A 26,458-nucleotide genomic window follows, 5' to 3' on the forward strand; every position below is an offset into this window, starting at 1 on the left:
TGCACTCTACTGTAAGTCGCTCTGGATAAGAGCGTCTGCTAAATGACTAAAATGTAAATGTAAATGTAATGTTAAGATGGGAACTTCATCTTAGAATGGCAAGTATGTACATAATGGAGGACACCAAGATGAAGAATTGATGCTTTTCAGAAAATAAAGCATTTTGGCAATTTTATGTCAAATTTGACAACTGCATTGAGAAGCAAATTTGAGCAAAAATGATAAAAGGGCAAATGGAGAACAATAATTGGTCAAACAGATATATGAACACAAGAACCAGGAAGTGGGCTTTGAAGGATACATTTTTCAAGAGAAGAGTGCAAACTGGGATATCCAAAAGAAAGACCACGTACAAAACATATGTAAATGTAGTTGTGAATAGTCATGTAAAAAACAATGTATGAAAAAAAGACATAAAATCATCATTACATAACACTCCTAGACACATCGTTTCCATTTTAATCATAAAGACTACATTTCATTTAGAAGTTTGGAATGGTACTTTGCATTGAGACAACCCTAATCGATACAAGGCATGTTGAACCATCATTAAGAGCACACCTCACATGTCGAAAAAAAACATGTTTTCTTTCTATTTTGAACAGCAATGAGAAAAGGTAAGGCAAGATGCTAAAAATAGATATCTGAAGACTGTGTGAAGACCTGGGATGACCTCTCATTCAGTTCTGAAGCTGTTTGTTGTTTACCAGTTCAAAGTAACTCATGAAGAAGACTAGTGTTTTTCTCCTTGAGTCGCTCTGTCTCTCAGGCATCTTGTGCTTGCTCAGCGGGGTTCCCGTGATGTCATCTCCACGCACCCTGAGTCTGCTGGGAGACACGGGGTCTCCGTCTGAACCTCTCATGCTGGCAGGCTCAGCTTCTTTCCTTTCAGCACTGAGGATTATAGAGATACATGTCAAAGGGCCCAATATTTTTTTTATGTATTTCCCTTGCAATGTGCTGACTCCTGTGCACTACAACATTCAAACTGTATCTAGATAGATTATAACTAATTTAGGATATGATGTAGTCCTACAAACTCAACCATCAATTACTCCAACAATGCTTACTTACGCATACATGAAGTACCAGAAGGTCAAACAGCGAATACACAGATGGCAGAACATAAATCAGAGGTGGGCATTTAGGTGGACACTCACCTTTGGTGACATAAAGGTAGAAGAAGTCGCAGTAGAGGATGGTCTGCACCATGCCGGCCACGATGGCGATCATGTCAAAGAAACCCTCGAAGTAAAAGCGCCAGATCCAGTTGAAGAGGTACAGGGCCCGATAGAGACCCAGGAAGAATAGGCAGTGGGTGGTGATTGTCTCCGCCTCGCCCGTCTTACTGATCATGAAGAGCTGGGGCAGGATGGCCACCGACTCCAGGTAGATGGAGAATGTCCACAGGATCTGATAGAAAGACAAACACACAACACTGTATATTAGCCATTAATCTCATCCGCCAGCTCTCTCACAACTGACCATATGGAATAGGTTAATTAAGGCCCAGCCATCCTCTTACCTTCATGGTGGTGTTGTAGAGGGAAATGAAGGAGGTGAGGAGGTCCAGGTAGCGAGTAGTGAAGACCAAAGCAAATAGGATCTGGCTCTTCCCGGAGATACCTGGAAGGGACAACCAGTTTTACAACAGTAGGACAGATAATACCCGGGAATGAAATAAGAAATTCTTCTTCTAGTTTTGCATTACTTCAAGAACAAGTTCTGGAAGAAAGGCAAGTCCTTCACAACTTCTGAAATAGTCTTCCTTTGCAAGCCCCTGCCCAGTCAGAGCTGCAAGTGTGATAGTATCTTATCAACAACAGCTGAAACTACATCAAGAAATGCAGCAGCATCTCAAGACCAGGGTGTTCACTCTGCAACTAATGCATCTCCATGTAGGCCTAATTGTAATTGTGCACAATAAATCTTATTTAGTCCATATATTACAGTGACTGGTATTAGAAAAAGACACACTCCTCACAAGACATTATGCATTTTATGCATGGGATAATGCATTCACTTCAGGAAAGGTGGAGCTATTAGGATCAGACCAACATGCACTTGCTTCTGTAATTATAACAAAAAGAACTGAGTCTCCATCTCATGCTGTCCCATCCATAAACTGAATGGGAAGATGCTATAAACTTGCAGATCCTAATGCCTCAAAGGGGCACCATGTCAATGCATCCAATGCAAGCAAGGTCAATGGGAGAAACGTGTGTGAGTGTTAAGAATATAGGATGTGTTCAGCTAATTTGAGACATAAATGTAGCATTGTCGACTACTTTTGAATGAGAATGCATTGATTCCTTGCCACCTAACCAGTTCATTTTGTGGGACTTTCTAGAACGCCACGTCAGAGTCCAGACCAAGCAATCAAATGCCGGGCTACATTGAGTGAACTCGCATGCCAGACTGTTGCAGAAAAAAAGTTGACAATAGATAGGATGTTCAAACAATAGTTATTCATAAATACCTCAACTGACAACAAGGTACAGTGTTCAAACTTACATCACTTTCTTTAATCATCAACCAGTTTGGCTATGTTACAAGTATCTAGATAGTTAGATACCGTAGCTAACATTCTGTTTTGCATAGCAAGTTAGCTAGCTAACAGTTAAATAGGTGGCAAAATATAGATATTCAAGGAAGGCTTTGATTAAACAATCAGTTTAGCTAGCTATTTAACATTAAATCACAGCAATCCAATAAACAGCTAGCAAGTTGACATGCTACTGTGGTTAAGTAGCTAATGTTCAACCAATTAAAGCTACCTAGCTTGCGAACACTTCAGTGCACACAACATGATCTGCATATACTTTTGCTTCATGATTGATTATATATTGATCAGCACTTAAATGCCATTTGTTGCTTGTTTGTTCTGTAGCTAGCAGCTACATAGCTAGCTAGTAGTAGGTTAGGAATATAAAGCAATGTCAAGTGCTCCATCTGAGGTTAGTTGATAGGCTACATGAATGATCCATAAAGATGTTGACACCATATTGTTCATAATCAATTGTTGAGAAACAATGTTGTACAGAACACAACAGATGGTTCCTTTTGATATTGAGAGAAAATACATCAATGTCTAATGTTTCACACAGCTACCCTCAGTACAGTGTAAATTCCCCCGTCTAGACAGGAAAGGGGTTTTTGTACAGTGATGTATAACAGTGCAGTATTTTTTTTTTTTTATTCCACCTTTATTTAACCAGGTAGGCAAGTTGAGAACAAGTTCTCATTTACAATTGCGACCTGGCCAAGATAAAGCAAAGCAGTTCGACACATGCAACAACACAGAGTTACACATTGAGTAAAACAAACATACAGTCAATAATACAGTAGAAAAATAAGTCTATATACAATGTGAGCAAATGAGGTGAGATAAGGAAGGTAAAGGCAAAAAAAGGCCATGGTGGCGAAGTAAATACAATATAGCAAGTAAAACACTGGAATGGAAGATTTGCAGTGGAAGAATGTGCAAAGTAGAAATAGAAATAATGGGGTGCAAAGTAGAAATAGAAATAATGGGGTGCAAAGGAGCAAAATAAATAAATAAATACAGTAGGGGAAGCGGTAGTTGTTTGGGCTAAATTATAGATGTGCTATGTACAGGTGCAGTAATATGTGAGCTGCTCTGGCAGCTGGTGCTTGAATCTAGTGAGGGAGATAAGTGTTTCCAGTTTCAGAGATTTTTGTAGTTCGTTCCAGTCATTGGCAGCAGAGAACTGGAAGGAGAGGCGGCCAAAGGAGGAATTGGTTTTAGGGGTGACCAGAGAGATATACCTGCTGGAGCGCGTGCTACAGGTGGGTGCTGCTATGGTGACCAGCGAGCTGAGATACGGGGGGACTTTACCTAGCAGGGTCTTGTAGATGACCTGGAGCCAGTGGGTTTGGCGACGAGTATGAAGCGAGGGTCAGCCAACGAGAGCATACAGGTCGCAGTGGTGGGTAGTATATGGGGCTTTGGTGACAAAACGGATGGCACTGTGATATACTGCTTCCAATGTATTGAGTAGGGTATTGGAGGCTATTTTGTAAATGACATCGCCGAAGTCGCAGATCGGTAGGATGGTCAGTTTTACGAGGGTATGTTTGGCAGCATGAGTGAAGGATGCTTTGTTGCGAAATAGGAAGCCAATTCTAGATTTAACTTTGGATTGGACATGTTTGATGTGAGTCTGGAAGGAGAGTTTACAGTCTAACCAGACACCTAGGTATTTGTAGTTGTCCACATATTCTAAGTCAGAACCGTCCAGAGTAGTGATGCTGGACGGGCGGGCAGGTGCAGGCAGCGATCGGTTAAATAGCATGCATTTAAGTTTTACTTGTATTTAAGAGCAGTTGGAGGCCACGGAAGTAGAGTTGTATGACATTGAAGCTCGTCTGGAGGGTTGTTAACACAGTGTCCAAAGAAGGGCCAGAAGTATACAGAATGGTGTCGTCTGCGTAGAGGTGGATCAGAGACCCACCAGCATCAAAAGGGACATCATTGATGTATACAGAGAAGAGAGTCTGCCCAAAAATTTAACCCTGTGGCACCCCCATAGAGACTGCCAGAGGCCCGGATAACAAGCCCTCCGATTTGACACACTGAACTCTGTCAGCGAAGTAGTTGGTGAACCAGGCGAGGCAATCATTTGAGAAACCAAGGCTATCGAGTCTGCCGATGAGGATGTGTTGATTGACAGAGTCGAAAGCCTTGGCCAGGTCAATGAATACGGCTGCACAGTATTGTTTCTTATCGATGGCGGTTACGATATCGTTTAGGACCTTGAGCGTGGCTGAGGTGCACCCATGACCAGCTCTGAAACCAGATTGCATAGCGGAGAAGGTGCGGTGGTCTTACGGCTCTCGTTTGTGGTAGGAAGCGTGGACCAATACGCAGCGTGGAAAGTGTTCATGATTTTAATATTCAAAAAACACTCAAACAAAATAACAAACGTGAAAACGAAAGCGCACAGTTCTGTAAGGCTAAGAAACTACACAGAAAACAAGATCCCACAAAACCCAAAAGGAAAATAACAACTTAAATATGATCCCCAATCAGAGACAACGATAGACAGCTGCCTCTGAATGGGAACCACACTCGGCCAAAAACAAAGAAATAGAAAACATAGACTTTCCCACCAGAGTCCCACCCTGACCTAACCAAACATAGAAAATAATAAGGAACTCTAAGGTCAGGGCGTGACAGTACCCCCCCCCCAAAGGTGCGGACTCCGGCCCCAAACCTGAACTTATAGGGGAGGCTCCGGGTGGGCATCTACTCTCGGGGGAGGCTCCGGTGCGGGAAACAGGCCCCGCTCCGCTTTAGGCTTAGGCTCCCCCCACTTCGGTGGCGCCTCTGGTGCAGGGATCGTTGCCGGGGCCTCCGGACCGTAGATCGTCGCTGCAGGCTCCGGCCTGTGGACCGTCGCTGGGGGCTCCGGACTGGGGACCGTTGCTGGAGGCTCTGGACAGGGGACCGTCGCTGGAGGCTCCGTGCCATGGATCTTCACTGCAGGCACTGGGCCATGGATCACCACTGGAGGCTTCGTGCCATGAATCATCACTGGAGGCTTCGTGCCATGGATCATCACTGGAGGCTTCGTACGTGGAGCCCGAACAGGTCTCACCAGACTGAGGAGACGTACTGGAAGCCTGGTACGTGGAGCTGCCACAACGCATCCTGGCTGGATACCAACTTTAGCTCGGTGAGTGTGGAGAGCTGGCACAAGACGCACTGGGCTAAGAAGGCGCACTGGAGGCATATTGCGTAGAGCCGGCGCAGGAAATACTGGGCCGTGGAGGCTCACTGGAGGTCTGGAGCGTAGAGCTGGCACAACGGGTCCTGGCTGAATACCCCCTGTAGCACAGCAAGTGCGGGGAGCTTGCACAGAGCAGGAACCGGAAAACGTGGCACTTGAACCGTGACCAACTCCTCATTGTATTTACAGGGATTTGGTTCTCGTTCACACCTTAGTTCCGCTCGTTCCGCTCGCTCCGCTCGCCAACCCGTGTGCCTCCCCCCCAAAATGTTTTGAGGCTGCCTCTCTTGCTTCCGTCCTTGCCGTGACTCCTGGTATCGTTGCCGTTCCTCCCTCGCTGCTTCCGCCTGTTTCAATGGCAGGCCCTCATGCCCTGCCATTACCTCCTCCCATGTCCATGATGTCCTCCACTCCGGGGCACGCTGCTTGGTCCGTTGGTGGTGGGATCTTCTGTTACGGCTCTCGTTTGTGGTAGGAAGAGTGAACCAAGACGCAGTGTGGAAAGTGTTCATGATTTTAATATTCAAAAAACACTCAAACAAAATAACAAACATGAAAACGAAAGCGCACAGTTCTGTAAGGCAAAGAAACTATACAGAAAACAAGATCCCACAAAACTCAAATGTAAAATGACAACTTAAATATGATCCCCAATCAGAGACAACGATAGACAGCTGCCTCTGATTGGGAACCACACTCGGCCAAAAACAAAGTAATAGAAAACATAGACTTTCCCACCCGAGTCACACCCTGACCTAACCAAACATAGAAAATAATAAGGAACTCTAAGGTCAGGGCGTGACAGGTGGGATTCGAAATGGTCGGTAATCTGTTTGTTGACTTGGCTTTCGAAGACCTTAGAAAAGCAGGGTAGGATAGATATAGGTCTGTAGAGGTTTGGGTCAAGAGTGTCCCCCCCCCTTTGAAGAGGGGGATGACCGCAGCTGCTTTCCAATCTTCGGGAATCTCAGACGACACGAAAGAGAGGTTGAACAGGCTAGATAGGGGTTGCAACAATTTCGGCAGATGGTTTTAGAAAGAAAGGGTCCAGATTGTCTAGCCCGGATGATTTGTAGGGGTCCAGATTTTGCAGCTCTTTCAGAATATCAGCTGACTGGATTTGGGAGAAGGAGAAATGGGGAAGGCTTGGGCGAGTTGCTGTGGGGGGTGCAGTGCTGTTGACCGGGGTAGGGGTAGCCAGGTGGAAAGCATGGCCAGCCGTAGAAAAATGCTTATTGAAATTCTCAATTATAGTGGATTTATCGGTGGTGACAGAGTTTCCTATCCTCAGTGCAGTGGGCAGCTGGGAGGAGGTGTTCTTATTCTCCATACAGTGTCCCAGAACTTTTTTGAGTTTGTGTTGCAGGAAGCAAATTTCTGCTTGAAAAATCTATCCTTGGCTTTTCTAACTGCCTGTGTATATTGGTTTCTAACTTCTCTGAAAAGTTGCATATCACGGGGGCTGTTCGATGCTAATGCAGAACGCCATAGGATGTTTTTGTGTTGGTTAAGGGCAGTCAGGTCTGCAGAGAACTAAGGGCTATATCTGTTCCTGGTTCTAAATTTCTTGAATGGGGCATGCTTATTTAAGATGGTGAGGAAGGCATTTTTTTAAAATAATATAAATATAAAAAATAATATAAGTATAATGGCCACAGTGATACAGCCCATGACAAAAACCCTTCCCCATCTCCAACACTGATGCTGGGCTTAGAGTGTGTATTAGGGGAGAAACTAGGTGAAGAGTGTAGTGTGTGTTTCTCATACGTTTGGTTCACCATGCTTGATATATTCAAAGGTAGTTGTCTTTAATTATACTGTTTTATCAACATATTTATCATCTGTTAATTAAGGAGAAACATGTATTGATGAGAATTGGACATAAAGTTGGTATGAAGTGGAAAACCAGTTTATGCCTAAGTTGATTGTAAAATGTAAGTTTATTGGGGGAAAACTATGGTGTCAATGTTGGAGATAAAATAACAAATGGTTTTATTGAGGGTGTCACTATGTGGCATGAGTTTTTGTACTGGCATGTATCACTGTGTACACTGGGAGCCACAATGATATACACCAGTACAAAAACCTCAGCACAAGTGGTTACCTCTCCTGACTCTGTATTAAGTGACGGATCATACTGGAATGTTCTGAATACGCCTTATATGAATTCTGGATATAATGACTATGGGCTATGTTGAATATCACAGTTTTTTGAGATAATATTTTTTATGTTTTAGAAACTCTATTTGCGCTTAAAAGGCTTTGACAAGCACTGAAACCATCACATACGTTTTTCATATCTTCTTTTTTAAATATTATGTTCATAATCTTAAACTAGCTGGTCCCCTGATTTTTATTTTTTCATAATTTTTTTAATCCTTCGAACAAACATTCAATTGTCTGGACTTAAAAAGTCACATTGACATTTTTTAAGCTGCATTATTTGTCATTATATAGAAATTTCGACAAACGTCAAATTACTGTGGGAGCATTTGACGCAGGTTTTTGTAATGGTGTGTGTCATTGTGTATGGGGGCAGCCACAGTGATACACACCAATACAAAAACCTCAGCCTACATGCTGGTCATGGCAGCACATATTTACTGAAACCTCAGCAGACTCCGTGCCAAGTGACTGCTTATACGACAATACCTAACCCAATCTAAATAGATTTAGTGCAGATTTAGTGCAGTGATACCTTATATCTAATACTGATATCCAACTTTGCACTACACAGACCTAATGCAATAGTCATACATAAAAAACATGTTTTGTTTTCTTTAGTTAAATCATGTGACAAGACACCTACAAAGATAATATCAAAATAACAAAGGTTGGCACTTTTCTTAGCTGAGCTAGACATAATCTAGTCTGAAAATATTTGCCTAAAATGTGCTAAGTTGTCTTGATGATAAGAGGTAGCAATGAAAGGTCTAGGTCTTTAAACATGTGTTGAACCTAAAATTGCCATTATCGTTTACAGTGTCATATCGCTCGTCATAAAACTGATGTTGATATGAGTTGATGTATGGATGGATAGAAACATACTGTAGATAAACATACAAATGAATGATGATTAAACTAAAATAACAGACATAGTGGGAACATTTTGGTCTTGTGGTAGAGTGTATCCACACTGGATATTATTTATGTAATGAGAGGTAACAGACAGGAAACCAGCCATGTCATTCACCACACTGAGGGAACAGGTGCTTCCTCATGACATAGGCATACTTACTGAAACCTCCTCTGGACTGAGGGTACATAGAGCCATCAGAAACCACCACTATGTTATGAAACAATGTGTGCAAATGTCACTTTCTAAATCAACAAGCATTCAGTCTTTAGCCTGTTTTTCAATTGTACAGATAAAGTGAATCTAAAATATTTTTTTCAACATTAGTCCTTCAACAAATACCAACCAAAGTCTTGCTTCTGAGCTAATTGAGCAATTGACTCATTATTTAGGTAGAGAAAGTAAATTATTGGCCCACCAATGAACTCAGTCCCTGAAGGTAAGGATGACAACTGGCAGATACTGCAGCCTGAGGACTTGGATACCCTTTTACTACATGCCATACAGCTCTGGAACTAGAAAAGTTACATGGCACCACAATGTTGTGTAAACATCTGTCACAAAGTGGCAACATGTCCTCCCCAGCCCAGATAATTAGTCAACACAATACACAATATTTTCCATGAATGTCATGTTTGACCGACATTTAGAAGTGCTAGGTATAAGCAAAACAGCTCTCCTCCCTGCAGCGATGTAGTCTAGTCACTAAACCTTGAGTCCAAGTCAAGTCCCTAGTGATCGAGTCAGAGTCCTCGAGTTAAAGCTTGAATCATGAGTCTTTTGGTAGTGCTAAAAGCTGCATTCCAACAATCTTTGAACCTACATTACATAAAGCAAAACGCTAACCATCTTAGAGTATTGCACATTAGTCGGGATAGCTTGCTACAGTATTTCAGTAGCTATTGTAACTATGTTGAATTAAGCAAAGGGGAGAGACATTCGGACAACAAGGTACCATTGGTTCACCTACTACCTCACTGTCATTGTAAATAAGAATTTGTTCTTAACTAGTTAAATAAAGGCTAAATAAATACAATTAAGGCCCTGGTTAGGTGAAACAGGGTGGAAGAGCTTTGTTGGAACAAACGTATGTACACACTGCACTCTCCAGGACCAGAGTTGCCAAACCCTGATGGCTCGGGGCAGACGGGCGGCTCAGATGGCGCTGGGCAGACGGATGGCTCAGATGGCGCTGGGCAGATGGGCGGCTCAGATGGTGCTGGGCAGACGGGCGGCTCAGATGGCGCTGGGCAGACGGATGGCTCAGATGGCGCTGGGCAGACGGATGGCTCAGATGGCGCTGGGCAGACGGATGGCTCAGATGGCGCTGGGCAGACGGATGGCGCTGGGCAGACGGATGGCTCAGACGGCGCTGGGCAGGCAGGCAGCTCAGACGGCGCTGGGCAGGCGGATGGCTCAGATGGCGCTGGGCAGACGGATGGCTCAGATGGCGCTGGGCAGACGGATGGCTCAGATGGCGCTGGGCAGATGGATGGCTCAGATGGCGCTGGGCAGACGGATGGCTCAGACGGCGCTGGGCAGGCAAGCAGTGCAGGCGGCGTTGAGCAGACGAGCAGTGCAGGCGGCATTGGGCAGACGGCCGACTCTGACCTGCTGAGGCGCACAGTAGGCCTGGTGCGTGGTGCCGGAACTGGTGGTACCGGACTGGAGACACGCACCTCAAGGCTAGTGCGGGGAGCAGGAACAGGGCACACTGAATTCTCAAAGTGCACTATAGGCCTGGTGCGTGGTACCGGCACTGGTGGTACCGGGCTGAGGGCACGCACCTCAGGGCGAGTGCGGGGAGAAGGAACAGTGCGTACAGGGCTCTGGAGACGCACAGGAGGCTTGGTGCGTGGTGCCGGAGCTGGAGGTACTGGGCTGGAGACACGCACCACAGGGAGAGTGCGTGGAGGAGGAACAGGGCTCTGGAGACGCACAGGAAGCCTGGTGCGTGGTGTAGGCACTGGTGGTACTGGGCTGGGGCGGGAAGGTGGCGCCGGATATACCGGACCGTGCAGGCGTACTGGCTCCCTTGAGCACCGAGCCTGCCCAACCTTACCTGGTTGAATGCTCCCCGTAGCCCGTCCAGTGCGGGGAGGTGGAATAACCCGCACTGGGCTGTGTTGGCGAACCGGGGTCACCATGCGTAAGGTTGGTGCCATGTACACCGGCCCGAGGAGACGTACTGGAGGCCAGATATGTAGAGCCGGCTTCATGGCACTTGGCTCAATGCTCAATCTAGCCCGGCCAGTGCGGGGAGGTGGAATAACCCGCACCGGGCTATGCACACGTACAGGAGACACTGTGCGCTCTTCCGCATAACACGGTGTCTGCCCGTACTCCCGCTCTCCACGGTAAGCATGGGAAGTGGGCGCAGGTCTCCTACCTGACTTCGCCACACTATCCTTTATCCCCCCCCCCAAAAAAATGTTTGGGGTTTCTTCACGGGCTTCTTACCGCGCCGTCGTGCTAACCTCATTCGCCGGTATCCCTCCGCACATTGCTCCATCGAATCCCAGGCGGGCTCCGGCACTCTCCCTGGGTCAACCGACCACCTGTCTATTTCCTCCCAAGTGGTGTAACCCAGATCCGGCTCCTGCTGCCGAGCTAGCTCCTCGAAACGCCGCCTCTCTGCTTTTGCTGCCTCCAGCTCTGCTTTGGGGCGGCGATACTCCTCTGGCTCTGCCCAGGGTCCTTTTCCGTCCAGCTCGTCCTCCCATGTCCATTTCTCCTGGTCCCGCTGCTGCTGCTGCTGCCGCTGCTGCCCGTTGCTACGCTGCTTGGTCCGAGTTTGGTGGGTGGTTCTGTAACGGCAGCCTTCCCTCTCTTCACTAGAAGAGAGAGTGTAGCAGGGATCGGACCAACACGCAGCGTAGCCAGTGCTCAACATGTTTAATTAAACGAAAACAGTGAACACTTACAACAATACAAAACAACAAAATGTGGCAAACCGAAACAGTCCTATCTGGTGCAGACAAAACACAGAGACAGGAAACAACCACCCACAATCCCCAACACAAAACAAGCCACCTATATATGATTCTCAATCAGGGACAACGATAGACAGCTGCCTCTGATTGAGAACCATATTAGGCTGGACACAGAAACAGACAAACTAGACACACAACATAGAATTCCCACCCAGCTCACGTCCTGACCAACACTAAACAAGCAAAACACATAAGAACTATGGTCAGGACGTGACAAAAAGAACATTCTGGTTGGTTTTTCTTTGGATTTTCTCCTACCATATCATTTGTGTTATAGTCTCATACATTAGTTAAACATTTCTACAAACTTCAAAGTGTTTTCTATCCAATGCTACCAATTATATGCGTATCCTGGCTTCTGGGCCTGAGTAACAGGCAGTTTACTTTGGGCACGTCAGTCAGGCAGAAATTCAGAAAAATAGACCCTAGTTTATTTGTCATATGCACAGGATACAAATGGTACACAGTATAATGAAATGCTGGTTCACCTATCAACAATACGACAGTAATAAGAATAGGAGTAAGTAAGTAAAAAATAAAAGCTCAATGAAATATAAATATAATATATTTAGCAGAAATATAAATTCAAGGAAGGCACAAACAATTTACAGTAGGACATTTACATGTGCTGGCGAGGGTGAGTACGGAGAGAAAGTGTTGAATTATGCAGTAAGTTTGTGCAATAATTATATAAGTCCAAAAGCATTAGTCATGGTTTGTGTGTTTGTGCATATCAAATCAAATCAAATTATATTTGTCACGTGCTGAATACAACAAGTGTAGACTTTACCGTGAAATGCTTACTTACAAGCCCTTTCCCAACAATGCAGTTAAAAAGTATGAAAATTAACAAATAGATCAAAAGAAAATAGTAACACAATATAATATCACAATAAAATAACAATAACAGGCTATATACAACGAGTACTGGTACCGAGTCAGTGTACTGGGGTACAAGATGGTTGGGGTGATTGATTAAGGGTAATATGTACATGTAGGTTTGGTTAGGTGATTGATTGAAGTATTATCTACATGTAGGTAGGTGGTGAAAAGCAGAAAGTCTGGGTAGCTGTTTAATGAACTGTTCAGCAGTCTCATAGCTTTGTGGTAGAGCTGTTCAGGAGCCTTTTCGATCACAGACTTGACACTCTGGTACGCTTGCCATGCCGTAGCAGAAAAAACAGACTGTGTGGGCATGTGAGTTGATGTGTGAGCAAGTGTATGTCTGCTAAGGTGTGAAACTGTTGGTGTAGAGGTGGTCGTCCTGGCTCAGGTGTTCAGCAGTCTGCTAGCGTGTGGGTAAAAGTTGTCTCTGAGCCCCGAGACTCGATGCTCCGATACCGTCTGCCAAACAGTAAAGGCGTGAACAGTCTGTGGCTGGGTATGTGGGGTCCTTGATGATGTTACGTGCCTTCCTCAGGCCCCGCTTGAAGTTAATGTACTTTACGGGTGGGAGCACGGCACCAGTGATGGACAGGGACGTCTTCACCACCTGTTGAAGGTCCTTGTGGTCGAGAGTGGAGCAGTTTCCATACCAGGTTGTGATGCAGCCGGTCAAGACTCTCTCAATGGTGCAGCAGTAGAAGTAGGAGAGTATCCGGGGGGACATGCCAAGTTTCTGCATCTGCCTTTGGAAGTAGAGGCGCTGTTGCTCCTCCTTGACCAGAGTGATGGTGTTGTGTGTCCATGTCAGGTTCTCTGAGATTTGGACGCAGAGGAACTTGAAGTCACTGACTCTCTCCACAGCAGTCCCATCGATGTGGATTGGGCATATCCTTCTCCCTGCTTCCTGAAGTTGACAATCACCTCTTTCTTTTTGGTGATATTGAAGGATAGGTTGTTGTCCTGGAACCGCACTGCTAGGTCTCTTACCTCTTCCCTTGTCTCATCACTGTTGTTGATCAGGCCTACAACCGTGGTGTCATCTGAAAACTTGGTGATGGAGTTGGTGTTGTGCCTGGCCCCGTGTTAAGAGTCAGTGTAGTGGAGGTATTTTTGAGAGTCAGTGTAGTGGAGGAGTTGTTGCCAATCCTCAGTTGTTGTAGCCTGTGGTCTGCCTGTCAGGAAGTCCAGTATCCAGTTGCAAAGGACAGAGTCTAGACCCAGGGCCCGGGCTTGGAGGGAACAATGGTATTGAATGCTGAACTATAGTTAATGAACAGCATTCTCACATAGGTGTTCCTCTTGTCCAGGTGTGATAGAGCTATATGGATTGCAATGGAGATGGCATCTTGAGTGGATCTGTTGGAGTGGTAAGCAAATTGGAGTGGGTCCAGTGTGTCTGGCATGCTGGCCTTGATGTGTGCAGCCTTTCAAAGGACTTTATGATGACAGGGGTGAGTGCAACGGGGTGAGTCATTTAGGCATGCAGCTTGTTTTTCTTGGGCACTGGAATAATTGTGGTCTTCTAATTGTTTCTATAGCGAAGACCAATTAAGTGATGGTCGGCCATGAATGTTTTTTGGCCAAATGTCTGTGTTAAGCGGTGACCTAGATTATACATATCTAATTCGGGAATGATGGCCACCACTCACGTCCAACTACCAGCAACAGTGTGGAAACAAGGAACAGAGATTTTGACCAATGATTGTCAATCCTGTGTGTCACCAATGATTCACACCCACAGTATCTGGAATGAAATAGCCCTATCAGGATGATGCTCAAGATGCTTCCCATACATCAACATTCACAGCGGATAGAGGAAGAAGGGGCTCACTCTCAAAAAGGACAGGAAGAAAAATGTGCTCACACTTTCAGCCAAAGTTAACTTCATGCAACACTTCCGTTTTGATGGGAAGTGCATCTCCCCAGGGAAGGAGACAACCATCAAGATGCCACAAAATAAAGTTAATGAAGCAATACGTTTGAAATTAATTGGTTTTTTAGTTTAGGGGCAGATAAACAATTATCACTGTGATTACTATTTCGACTACTGGGGGAAAGGAACCCAAGTCACGATAACTTCTGGTAAGTAGCCTTAACATTCAGACCTAAAAAAGTTATTTCATTATTGACACATAACTAGTGACTATTCAGGTTATTTTGACTGATTTTGTACGAAGTGTTGGTCAGACCATTCACTGTGACAACTACTTTGACTACTGGGGGAAAGGGACCATGGTGACCGTGTCCACAGGTAAAACAAAAACATATTCTGTTTATTTTTGCATTACTATTGAGGTTGGACTTTGAGTTAAAAGTCCCTCTCTCCTAAAGGCTTGAAATATGTATTTTTGGTCTTCACTTGCGGTAGTTTTTGTGCGTTGCACGTATTGAAAGATTGCACTGTGACTATGCTTTTGACTACTGGGGGAAAGGCACAATGGTTACCGTTTCATCAGGTAAGAAAAAGTATTATGATTTCATCAAATGTGTCAGTGATCATTCGAAAAGTCAAATGCATGTCGTTTTTTACAACTCGATTCTAGGCTTCATTTTGTCAATTTGCTAAATTGAATTGAGGATCAAAAACAGTAACGGTAGGCCTACCCTATAACAAAGGCATATTCATAATCTGGACAAAAACAACTGAAATTCATTGATGTGATTTCAAAACAAACCTTTAAAAAGTATGATATGGACAATATTAAATATCGAAATAGGTTTTTGTGCATAGCCTGTATTGGTTCTTTGCACTGTGACTACGGTTTTGACTACTGGGGGAAAGGGACAATGGTTACAGTTTCATCAGGTGAGACTTTCAAATGAAAATGTCTAATCTTACAAATACATTTAGAAGCCGTTTATATGTTTCTGCTTTAGTTTTTGAAATGTAAAGTTTGTTACTTTTAATCTGCAATGGAATTAAGATACATGTCTATAATGAAGCCTATTTGAAGTAAAGTGTGCCAAACAAACTTAAAGTAAAACATCATAACCTAACATTACAGTCAACGTAAATATCAGAAAGTGTACAAAATAATAGCGTTCCTTTTGCGCTCTTTCATTAAGAATGGGAATAAGAGGGTATAGAACCTGGGGAGAATGCTTTTTTATACCGCTTGTTAAGGTAATTGAACACAGTGCTACGCTGCTTTTGACTACTGGGGTCAGGGTACAATAGTAACCGTTTCATTAGGTAAGAATCTAATTTTGGTTGAGGCAAGGTATAGTTCATAGTGGAAAATGATCGCTTAAATATAAGGACAAATATTTAATCAATAAAAATATTTATGTTTAATCATTCAAAAACGTATATAGCCTACAGTCCTAACTACCTATCTTTTATCAGTGGATATTGTATTTTACGTTTTTGATAACACATTCAACTCATGTGTACCCTATGTGCATGTATTTGGAGTGAACAATATCCTACCCTGGTAATAAATCATCATGTATTAAACCTAGCCTACTAAATAAATGTTAAATAACCTGACGATGTCAAATAGAATAGGTCCTTAGAACTGTTAACTATTTTATTTGGTCAGTGTTGGTTGATTTATGTATTTATTTTTTCATGGTGTATTCTATAAAACTGTTTGGCTTTATGGACAATTTGTAACACATTATTTATCTTACAGCTTCAACACCAACTGCTCCGACCTTGTTCCCTCTTGTGCAATGTGGCTCCGGGACCGGAGATATGATGACTCTGGGTTGCATTGCCACTGGCTTCACGCCTGCCTCCCTCACCTTCAAATGGAATGAAGAAGGCGGGAATTCCCTGACTGATTTCGTTCAGTACCCTGCGGTCCAAACCGGTGGAAGCTACATGGGAGTCAGTCAACTCCGTGTAAAGAGAGCAGACTGGGACAGTAAAACATTTGAATGCGCCGTGGAACATTCAGCTGGTTCAAAGGAAGTATCAGTGAAGAAACAAAGTAAGATGTATTTGTTTATCCATTTAATAACATATGTCACTAATAATAATAATAATCATATATTATTGAGTTTAATGTATTTATATCCATGTAGCCTATTAATCTACTAATTTCGTAAAAAACATAGCCTCTGTGATAATCATAATTTGCGGGTTATTTTATGTTTAGTTTTGTTGAAAGACACATTTTTAGAAATCGAAATATTGAAGACAATAAGCTTATGAAATCTGAATAAGACATAAAAATTGCACATATTTTTGCTGGAATATTCCACTGCTGCAAATATGGACTATACAGCCTAGGTTACAATAATTTTGATGCCTACATATTACAATTGTTGTCAACGCGCATACAGTAAGTATAACACCTAAATTACCTGACACCTTAGGGCAAATTAAACAATCAATGCATTAAAACGTAGTCAATTGCTAATTCACTGTAACAATCAACATTTGTGTCACCCACTGTAGAATAAACCATTTAGGCCAATTGTATAAACATTGCTAGGTGTCAGTCTAGTTGTGGGGAATGTGCTATGGCACTAGGATGAGGGTTGGTTGGAGTGGCTGTAGCTTGCCCCTTTAGTTGGGACTATTTAAGCCATCTCCCTAAGAAGGCATGCTACAAACAGTGTTGAGCTCTTCTTGCTTTCGTCTGCCACCATAAGTATTCTATGTCCACAGTCTAAGACTTTATATATTTTGATATACACTTTTTAAAATTAAAATAGAATATTAGAATATTTACTTGAATAGTACCGATTCAAAGTTTGGTAACATAATGACAGTACAAACAGCACAAACCGTCATTCTGTTACCGAACTTTGTGTCTACACTGTTCTTCAAGTAAATGTGTTTTTGTAAAATTTTCTGTGGAAATTGTAAAAAGGAGTCCTTGTGGATAGAGTCGCATGGTTTGTTTAACTTTGCAATCTCTGGTTTTTGGTTGAAAAACATTTTAGAAGTGAAAAATCGGAGTCTCACTGTCACTGTTACCTGAAATTTCCCATAAGCTGTTTAGGTGTTCTATTCATCTTTACGGTGCATTTGTAGCCTATGCCAGCTTCTGCAAATGTATGTTGTTTTCTCTCTGCTTCTGCATATATATATATATATATATATATATATATATATATATATATATATATATATATATATATATATATATATGTGTGTGTGTATGTTTGTTTTTTAGTGGAATATCTGCAGCACCCGTCTCTTTACGTAATGACCCCCTCTAAAGAGGAGATGGCAGAAAATAAGACGGCTTCCTTCGCCTGCTTTGCCCATGACTTTTCACCCCGTACACACACAATCACATGGACGAGGACGGAAAAGGGAACAGAAAGGGAAGTTGTATCTGACTTCAAGAGTTCTTGTGAGAGTGAGAAGAAGAGTGAGAAAACTCTGTACAGCTCAACCAGCTATCTCAGGGTCAATGAGAGTGAGTGGAAGAGTGAAGAAGTAACATTCACTTGCGTCTTTAAGAACAAAGCTGGAAATGTGAGGAGAACTGTGGGCTACACTTCATCAGATGGTGAGTAGAACACGTCAGATTATCTTCTCTTGGTATCTTATTACAGCAGCTTCAAGAGGCAGGGATTTTGTGACAGAGCTCCAGGCCAGATTGAAAAGTTAGCACATTTTTCTAATTAGCACTTAAAGGTTTATCTTAAATTGCATCAAGATAGCCCATGCATGAAAAAGGATTGATTGTAATCAGCCAGCTGGAGGGAAAACAGAATAGCCTACATTGATCAAAAACATACCAATCAAATCAAATAAAATTGATCCAAAACATACAAACTGTTTACATTTTAATTGCTGTTGTCACAAACAGCTTGGTGAACATTCCTTACATCCTTTCTCAGCAGGTCCACCCCATGAACATTCAGTAGTCATTAAGATCACCCCGCCGTCTCTTGAGGATATGCTTATGAACAAAAAAGCTGAGCTTGTGTGCAATGTCGATGAAGTAGTTCCTGGCTTCATGAGCGTCAAATGGGAAAATGACAATGGAAAGACCTTAACCAGCCGGAAGGGTGACACTGACAAAATTGCCATACTTGACATCACTTATGAGGACTGGAGCAATGGGACAGTATTCTACTGCGCTGTAGATCACTTGGAAAACCTGGGGTCCTTGGTAAAGAAAGCCTACAAGAGGGAGACCGGTAAGACAAACTGCTTTGGTTTCCCTCTCACTTTTCTTTTGACTAAACTGGGATTTCATTTTTACGATGTTTCAAAACCTATCAAACAGATATCCAATTGGTCATCTTCTGGGAATTAAAAATGATGATAGGAGATTGTGTAGACCAGTAAAAAATGACTTTAATTGTTTAATTGCAAGGAACCCAATGGAGCTGATAGCAATTTGATCTGATTAAATCAGATGATGACAGACTGCAAAATGACAAAATGCTTGTCTATGATGGGTCCCTTTGGTCTCTCAAGACGAAACTCCTGTGGGGGAAGACATTGTTTGGTTGGCTTAATATAGGCAGCATTTAGCAAAATGTAAATTGTTTGCCAAGTACTTGCATGGAGAGAAGCCCTGACTGTTCTCTCGTGCTTCCAGGAGGAGATCCACAGCGTCCATCTGTCTTTCTGCTGGCTCCAGCAGAACAAACTAGTGATAATACGGTGACCCTGACTTGCTACGTCAAAGACTTCTACCCCAAGGACGTTTTAGTGGCTTGGCTTGTTGACGATGAGCCGGTGGAGAGAACGATCAGTTCAGCATTGTACCAATTCAACACCACTAGCCAGATTCAATCAGGAAGGACCTACTCTGTCTACAGTCAGCTCACAATTAGCAATGACTTGTGGAAGAACAAAGAAGTGGTGTATAGCTGTGTAGTTTACCACGAAAGCATGATCAAGTCCACAAAAATGATTATGAGAACCATTGACAGAACCTCAAACCAACCCAACCTAGTTAACCTCAGCTTGAATGTGCCTCAGAGCTGCAAGGCCCAGTAGAGGTTGTGTTGTGTTTTGTTGATGTGTGTTGCTGCATGTTACCTCTGCTGTTTGTGTCAGTGACATAACATGTTGTGTGTCTTTTAAATGCAGAATTAAAATAAAAATAAAAACTTTCAATCATTAATCCTGTTGATGTACTGTGTCATGCAGGTCCTACTCATGTCTGTCCCGTCTCCCCACTTTTGTGCAAAGCTTCAGTATCTCTGTTTGGGGGAAATGTCAACTCTCACACTACTAGAACTAATGGTAAAGTGACAATACAAGTCAAGCAAAGTATCGATGCTTTACATTTGCAATCAGGTCACAATAATCATAAAATATATCTGTAATACAGTAATGGTGGACACTGAATAATGTATTAGTATAAAGCGTATTTTGCACACTGAGCTATGGTCTTGTACACAATAGAGAAGTGATATATACTCACATTGATAAAATGTTCCCCTGATGATAGGAATGAACTATGGAAGTGTAGCTCTAGCATTAGCGACCTAGTTGTCTGCTGTTTCAGATATTCTCCTCATGTCTTTGGTGTAATCAGATGTAGTGCATTGAACTTAATCAGGTGTTCCTGTCTGGTTGTTTGGCTTTGTGTGCTTCTGTTCCCTCTACTGGGTCTCACCTGTAGAAATGCTATATGTCTGTTCTATTGATTCAAAGTCTACCACCTTGGGTTTGGAAATGGATGAGATGTGACTAGGGTTCGTTCACAAGAAGCAAGCCAAGCCAAGTAGAAGTTGGAAGTCCCCATTGATTGGCAAGTGTGCCGTTTGGCCAAAGCAAGTCAGGGTCACCTTCACTGCTGGTTTGATATCCTCATGTTTTAGATCTTCAATGTGTTGTATTCGTTAAGTAATAACTCAGTAATGGATGAAAGGTCACAGGGGATGAGGCAGAAAAAACATGCTCAAGTCCAATAGACAAAGCATGCTTTAGATTATTGTCTCATGTCCTACCAAATATCACAGTATTATCTATGACTGATAACAGAGACAGTATTATCTATGACTGATACTGGAGACAGTATTATCTATGACTGATACCAGAGACAGTATTATCTATGACTGATACTGGAGACAGTATTATCTATGACTGATACCAGAGACAGTATTATCTATGACTGATACTGGAGACAGTATTATCTATGATTGATACCGGAGAGAGTATTATCTCTGATTGATACCGGAGACAGTATTATCTATGACTGATACCGGAGACAGCTGTACTATGCATGGTTTCCCATAAAACAGTTCAAAGTATACCCATTCCAACCGTTTGACACTTATTGATAGCCCCTTTAGATCTGCATGGAACAGTAAGGGTAGGCTACATGCAATACGGTGAAAACTCCCCCTTGTTAACAAGATGGCTGGAGCTATGGCGGAGCTAAGATCTATAACAAATACTTTCAGATTTCTTAGGAGCCGTGAAGAAGTGTCCAGAAGTTGGGGTTTGTGATTGGGTTTCAGACTGGGCACCAGAGGGATGAGTAACCGTTTTGACTGCCTACTGACACTGTTCTCATGTCCACATGCAGAGTGTCTCGTGTTGACTGACTGTCCATGCAGCAACACCATGGAAACTGACAGGGACAGCATGGGAAAAACAGCCTTCACCTTCATCATACTCTTCCTCATAACTCTGCTGTATGGCGTTGGAGCAACTGCCATCAAGGTAATGCCTTTTTGGGAATCTGGGGTTTTTACTAAATGGGATAAGCTTTTGTCAGATTTTACTTTTTGTAGCAGGTTAGGGGAAAGGGGGATACCTAGTCAGTTGTCTTGCACATTTAACCCAACCCCTCTGAATCAGAGAGGTGCAAGGGGCTGCCATAATCAACATCCGCATCTTCAGGGCTGAGGGAAATGTGGGTTAACTGCCTTGCTCAGGGACAGAACAACAGATTTGTACCTTGTCAGCTCAGGGACTCGAACCAGCAACCTTTCGGTTACTGACCCAATGCTCTAACCACTAAGCTACCAGCCGCAGCAGGTTAGGAGAATTAACGTAGCAGGTTAGGAGAATTAGTTTACGGTTAGGAAAGAGGTTAGGGTTAGCTAAAATGCAAAAAATAAACAAAAGCTGTATCCCTTCTAGTGTGAAAGGAAGACATTTTGGTTTTGAAAGTTCCATAGTCTGTATGGATCCATATTCAAACAAACAATCCATGTATATGTGGTAGAACTTTCAGTAGCAACATGAACAGATTCTAGCAAGATAAGAATGTACACATAGGCCTATTTTGTGTGTTGCAATTCTCTGCAAGAGGCATACTAGTGAGAGGGAATAAGCTAAATATATTATATATAACTTACAATATAACTATATTATTATATAGGCCTAATAGTTATATTATATATAAGTATATTCAATTTACACAAGTAATTTCTTTGAAGTGTCAGCTAATACAAATAATAATTGCATCTAAATAGATGTCACAATTATTGTAAGTAATTTAAGTGAACAAATGTTTGCTTCTTATTTCAGGTGAAATGAAGAAACTGAGTTTGAAGAAGATATAACTTTTCATACTTACAATATATGAATGGATACAATAAATGTAACTGTTCTCCTGCTTGTCTTTATTGTTGATTTTGTTTGAATAGTTCAACTGTAGAGGTTAAATTTGTAAATATTTCATTGTGTCTTTTAAAACTATTAAGATAATAAAAGTGTAACTGAAGTGAACAACAGTGTATTGTTCTTCCCTTAACATTTCTCCATTCATTAGAAAGAAAATGCAGCTAGAATGATGCATTATAATGTATTATAAACATTGAGGAAACACATTTCTTATTTACGGTTACATCAGTATATGTGTTTTAAAAGGTATTTTAGAACTGCGTGGCTGTTGTGATGTGTAGATGAATCTACAGTAAGTAATATACATCTTATTTTTGCTGGATGCTACATACTGGGTCCTGCTTGAACACATCTGGAATCAGTGGGCCTTGCTACACTTGGTATGCAAACTATTCAGAAATAGCTTGATGGGTTGTCAAAACAACGAAAGTGTAACACCAAAGTGGTAAGAAGTTACATAACCAAAGCAGAGTAGAGAACTCTTAATGTAAATAGCTCAGAAACATGCAAATGGCAACTGATTTCCTTAAGCAGAAGTAGACCTCACACCTGGCTTCTGATACACACGGTTGCTCAGCAACATGTTTCACTTCTGTTTTTTGGGAAGCTTTTTTGGGACCAGGGTGTTACCCCACGCTTCTGCCTGCTGCATTCCCTGTTCGCTGAGGCCTGTCCTGCTCTAACACCTGCATTTCACAACCCTCCATCTCCACATCTGACCACTACCATTACCAGTTCTCAGTGCCCCGCCAGCCAGCTACCTAATAGGTCCATAGCGCCATCTAGGCTATGTTAAAAGTCATTACACTCAACCCAGGCCTGATTTTCATAGACTGGGTTACTTTAAACTGCACTAAAAAAAGGTATGAAGAATTTTATTAAAAGTTTACAATCTGACTTTTTTCTGACATCTTGTTAATCACCAAATCAGAAAAAAATGTAAAAGTCAAAAATGTGGCCCTGAAATTTCCTCCTCCTTCCACTTTGTATTAGTGCAGCGGGTCATTCCTCCAAATATCACCCTGTATCCTCTCTGGGAGGAACTGGAGGGAGGTTCAAAGGTGGGACTCCTCTGCATCCTGAGTGGGTTCTACCCTGACAAGCTGAGTGTGGAGTGGCTGCTGGATGACAAGACTGTGACCACCTCTCCAGTCCAGCGGAAGCTGCAGAGTGTAGAAGGTGAGGAGAAAACATTCAGCCTGAACAGCCAGCTGGAGCTGGACCGGAGCCAATGGACTCAAGGGTCAGAGGTCACATGCAAGGCCACCCACAATGCAGCACAAGGACCACCTCCAGGAGCACCCGTCTCCAGGACCACCAGCATTTGCTCAGGTGGGTTTCAGTGACAGAACTGTGTATTGGGCCAGAGGATGGGTATAGAATACTGTACAATTGAAAAACATAGTAACAATCCAAATCTGCAAGTCTTGTGACTTCTCCATCTGTTTTCCTCTCAGCGTTTCCCTTGTCTACTCCATCCATCCACCTGGAGACCCCCAGATTCAGGACAGTGATGACACAGACTGAGGTAACAGCTACATGTGTGGTCCATTTCGCGTATGATGCTACAGTAACCTGGCTTCTGGATGGATTAGACCAAACCAGTAGGACCCCAGTGAACCAGGCCAGCAGCACAACTCAGAGCACCAGCAGTAACCTGACTCTTCCCTCAAGCCAATGGAAAACCCTGAACACAATAACATGCAGAGCTGAACATCGCTGCTTCAACTCCACAGAGAAGACCAGTAATGTTAAAGGTTAGAATGGAACTTTGTGATCATATATTTGTATTATTTTGTTATTTATTGAACCCTTATTTAACTAGGCAAGTCAGTTAGAAACAAATTGTAATTTACAATGACGGCCTACCAAAGGCAAAAGGCCTCCTGCGGGGATAGGGTCTGGGATTAAAAATGAATAAATAAATAAAATATAAATATAGGACAAAACACACATCACGACAAGAGAGATAACAGAACACTACATAAGAAAGACCTAAGACAACAACATAGCAAGGCAGCAACACATGATAACACAGCAAATCAAATCAAATCAGAGTTTTTTTGTCACGTGCTCCAAATGCAACAGGTGTAGACCTTACAGTGAAATGCTTACTTACAGGCTCTAACCAACAGTGCAAAAAAGGTATTCAGTGAACAATAGGTAAGTAAAGAAATAAAAACAACAGTAAAAAGAAAATGAAAAAAAGTAGTAGGGAGGCTATGTACAGTAGCGAGGCTACATAGTGACACCGGTTAGTCGGACTGATTGAGGTAGTATGTACATGTAGATATGGTTAAAGTGACTCCTCCCTATAGGCTGTCTCGTCATTGTCGGTGATCAGGCCTTCCACTGTTGTGTCGTCTGCAAACTTAATGATGGTGTTGGAGTTGTGCCTGGCCATGGAGTCGTGGGTGAACAGGGAGTACAGGAGGGGACTGAGTACGCACCCCTGGGGGCTCCAGTGTTGAGGATCAGCATGGCAGATGTGTTGCTACCTACCCTCACCATCTGGGGGCAGCCCGTCAGGAAGTCCAGGATCCAGTTGTATAAGGAGGTGTTTAGTCCCAGGATCCTTAGCTTAGTGATGAGCTTTGAGGGTACTATGGTGTTGAATGCTGAGCTGTAGTCAATGAATAGCATTCTCACATAGGTGTTCCTTTTGTCCAGGTGGGAAAAGGCAGTGTGGAGTGCAATAGAGAACGCATCATCCGTAGATCTGTTTAGGCGGTATGCAAATTGGAGTGGGTCTAGGGTTTCTGGGATAATGGTGTTGATGTGAGCCATGACCAGCCTTTCAAAGCACTTCATGGCTACGGACGTGAGTGCTGCGGTTCTGTAGTCATTTAGGCAGGTTGCATTCGTGTTCTTGGGCACGGGGACTATGGTGGTCTGCTTGAAACATGTTGGTATTGCAGACTCAATCAGGAACATGTTGAAAATGTCAGTGAAGACACCTGCCAGTTGGTCAGCACATGCCTGGAGCAGACGTCCTGATAATCCTTCTTGACCCGCAGCCTTGTGAACGTTGACCTGTTTAAAGGTCTTACTCACGTCGGCTATGGAGAGTGTGATCACACAGTCGTCCGGAACAGCTGATGCTCTCATGCATGCCTCAGTGTTGCTTGCCTCGAAGCGAGCATAGAAGTGATTTAGCGAGTCTGGTAGGCTAGTGTCACTTGGCAGCTCACTGCTGTGCTTCCCTTTGTAGTCTGTAATAGTTTGCAAGCCCTGCCACATAAGACGAGCGTCGGAGACAGTGTAGCACGATTCAATCTTAGCTCTGTTTTGGCGCTTTGCCTGTTTGGTGGTTCATCAGAGGGCATAGCAGGATTTCTTATAAGCTTCCGGGTTAGAGTCCCGCACCTTGAAAGCGGCAGCTCTCATATCCATGTCATCATTCAGCCACAATTCCGTGAACCATAAGATATCACAGTTTTTGATGTCCAGTTGGTAGGATATTCGTGATCGTACCTCGTCTAATTTATTGTCCAATGATTGCATGTTGGCGGTAACGGCAGCTTTCCCACTCGCTTCTGTGGATCCTTACGAGGCACCCCGCTCTGTGTCCTCTGTACCTGCTGTCACGTTCGTTAAAATAAGTGGACCAAGGCGCAGCGTGCATAGAGTTCCACATATTTATTAACCTCTCTGGTATAAGTGGGACGGTAGCGTCCCACCTCGACAACAGCTAGTGAAATTGCAGGGCGCCAAATTCAAAACAACAGATATCCCATAATTAAAATTCATCAAACATACAAGTATTATACACCATTTTAAAGATAAACTTCTCCTTAATGCAACCGCTTTGTCAGATTTCAAAAAGGCTTTCGGCGAAAGCACACCACGCGATTATGTTAGGTCAGCGCCTAGCCACAAAACCATACAGCCATTTTCCAACTAAGGAGAGGAGTCACAAAGTCAGAAATAGCGTTAAACTGAATCACTTACCTTTGATGATATTCATCTGGTGGCACTCCCAGGTCTCCATGTTAGACAATAAATGTTAGTTTTGTTTGATGTCCCTCTTTCTGTTCAAAAACGTCAGTTTTGTTGGTGCGTTTAGTTCAGAAATCCAAAGGCACAATGCGCACTCTCAACATCAAGACGAAAAGTTAAAAAAGTTCAATAAAAGTTAGTAGAAACATGTCAAACGATGTTTACAACCAATCCTCAGGTTGTTTTTGTCATAAATAATCAATAATATTTCAACCGGACAAAAGCTTTGTCAATAGAAAGGCGTGTT

General features: G+C 43.0%; 1 pseudogene and 1 gene segment (V, D, J or C); one reads left to right on the forward strand and one right to left on the reverse strand.

Annotated features, from left to right (window-relative positions):
* Positions 1–554: 554 nt before the first annotated feature.
* Positions 555–1,645, reverse strand: LOC129843396 (ER lumen protein-retaining receptor 2-like; annotated as a pseudogene).
* Positions 1,646–15,058: 13,413 nt separating this feature from the next.
* Positions 15,059–19,753, forward strand: LOC129843395 (Ig mu chain C region membrane-bound form-like). The segment is given in 5 exon segments: positions 15,059–15,163; positions 16,343–16,642; positions 17,837–18,178; positions 18,513–18,815; positions 19,223–19,753. Coding segments are annotated over 5 exon segments (1,368 nt in total).
* Positions 19,754–26,458: the final 6,705 nt, after the last annotated feature.

Source organism: Salvelinus fontinalis, unplaced genomic scaffold (assembly GCF_029448725.1).
Source record: "Salvelinus fontinalis isolate EN_2023a unplaced genomic scaffold, ASM2944872v1 scaffold_0128, whole genome shotgun sequence".
NCBI lineage: Eukaryota > Metazoa > Chordata > Actinopteri > Salmoniformes > Salmonidae > Salvelinus > Salvelinus fontinalis.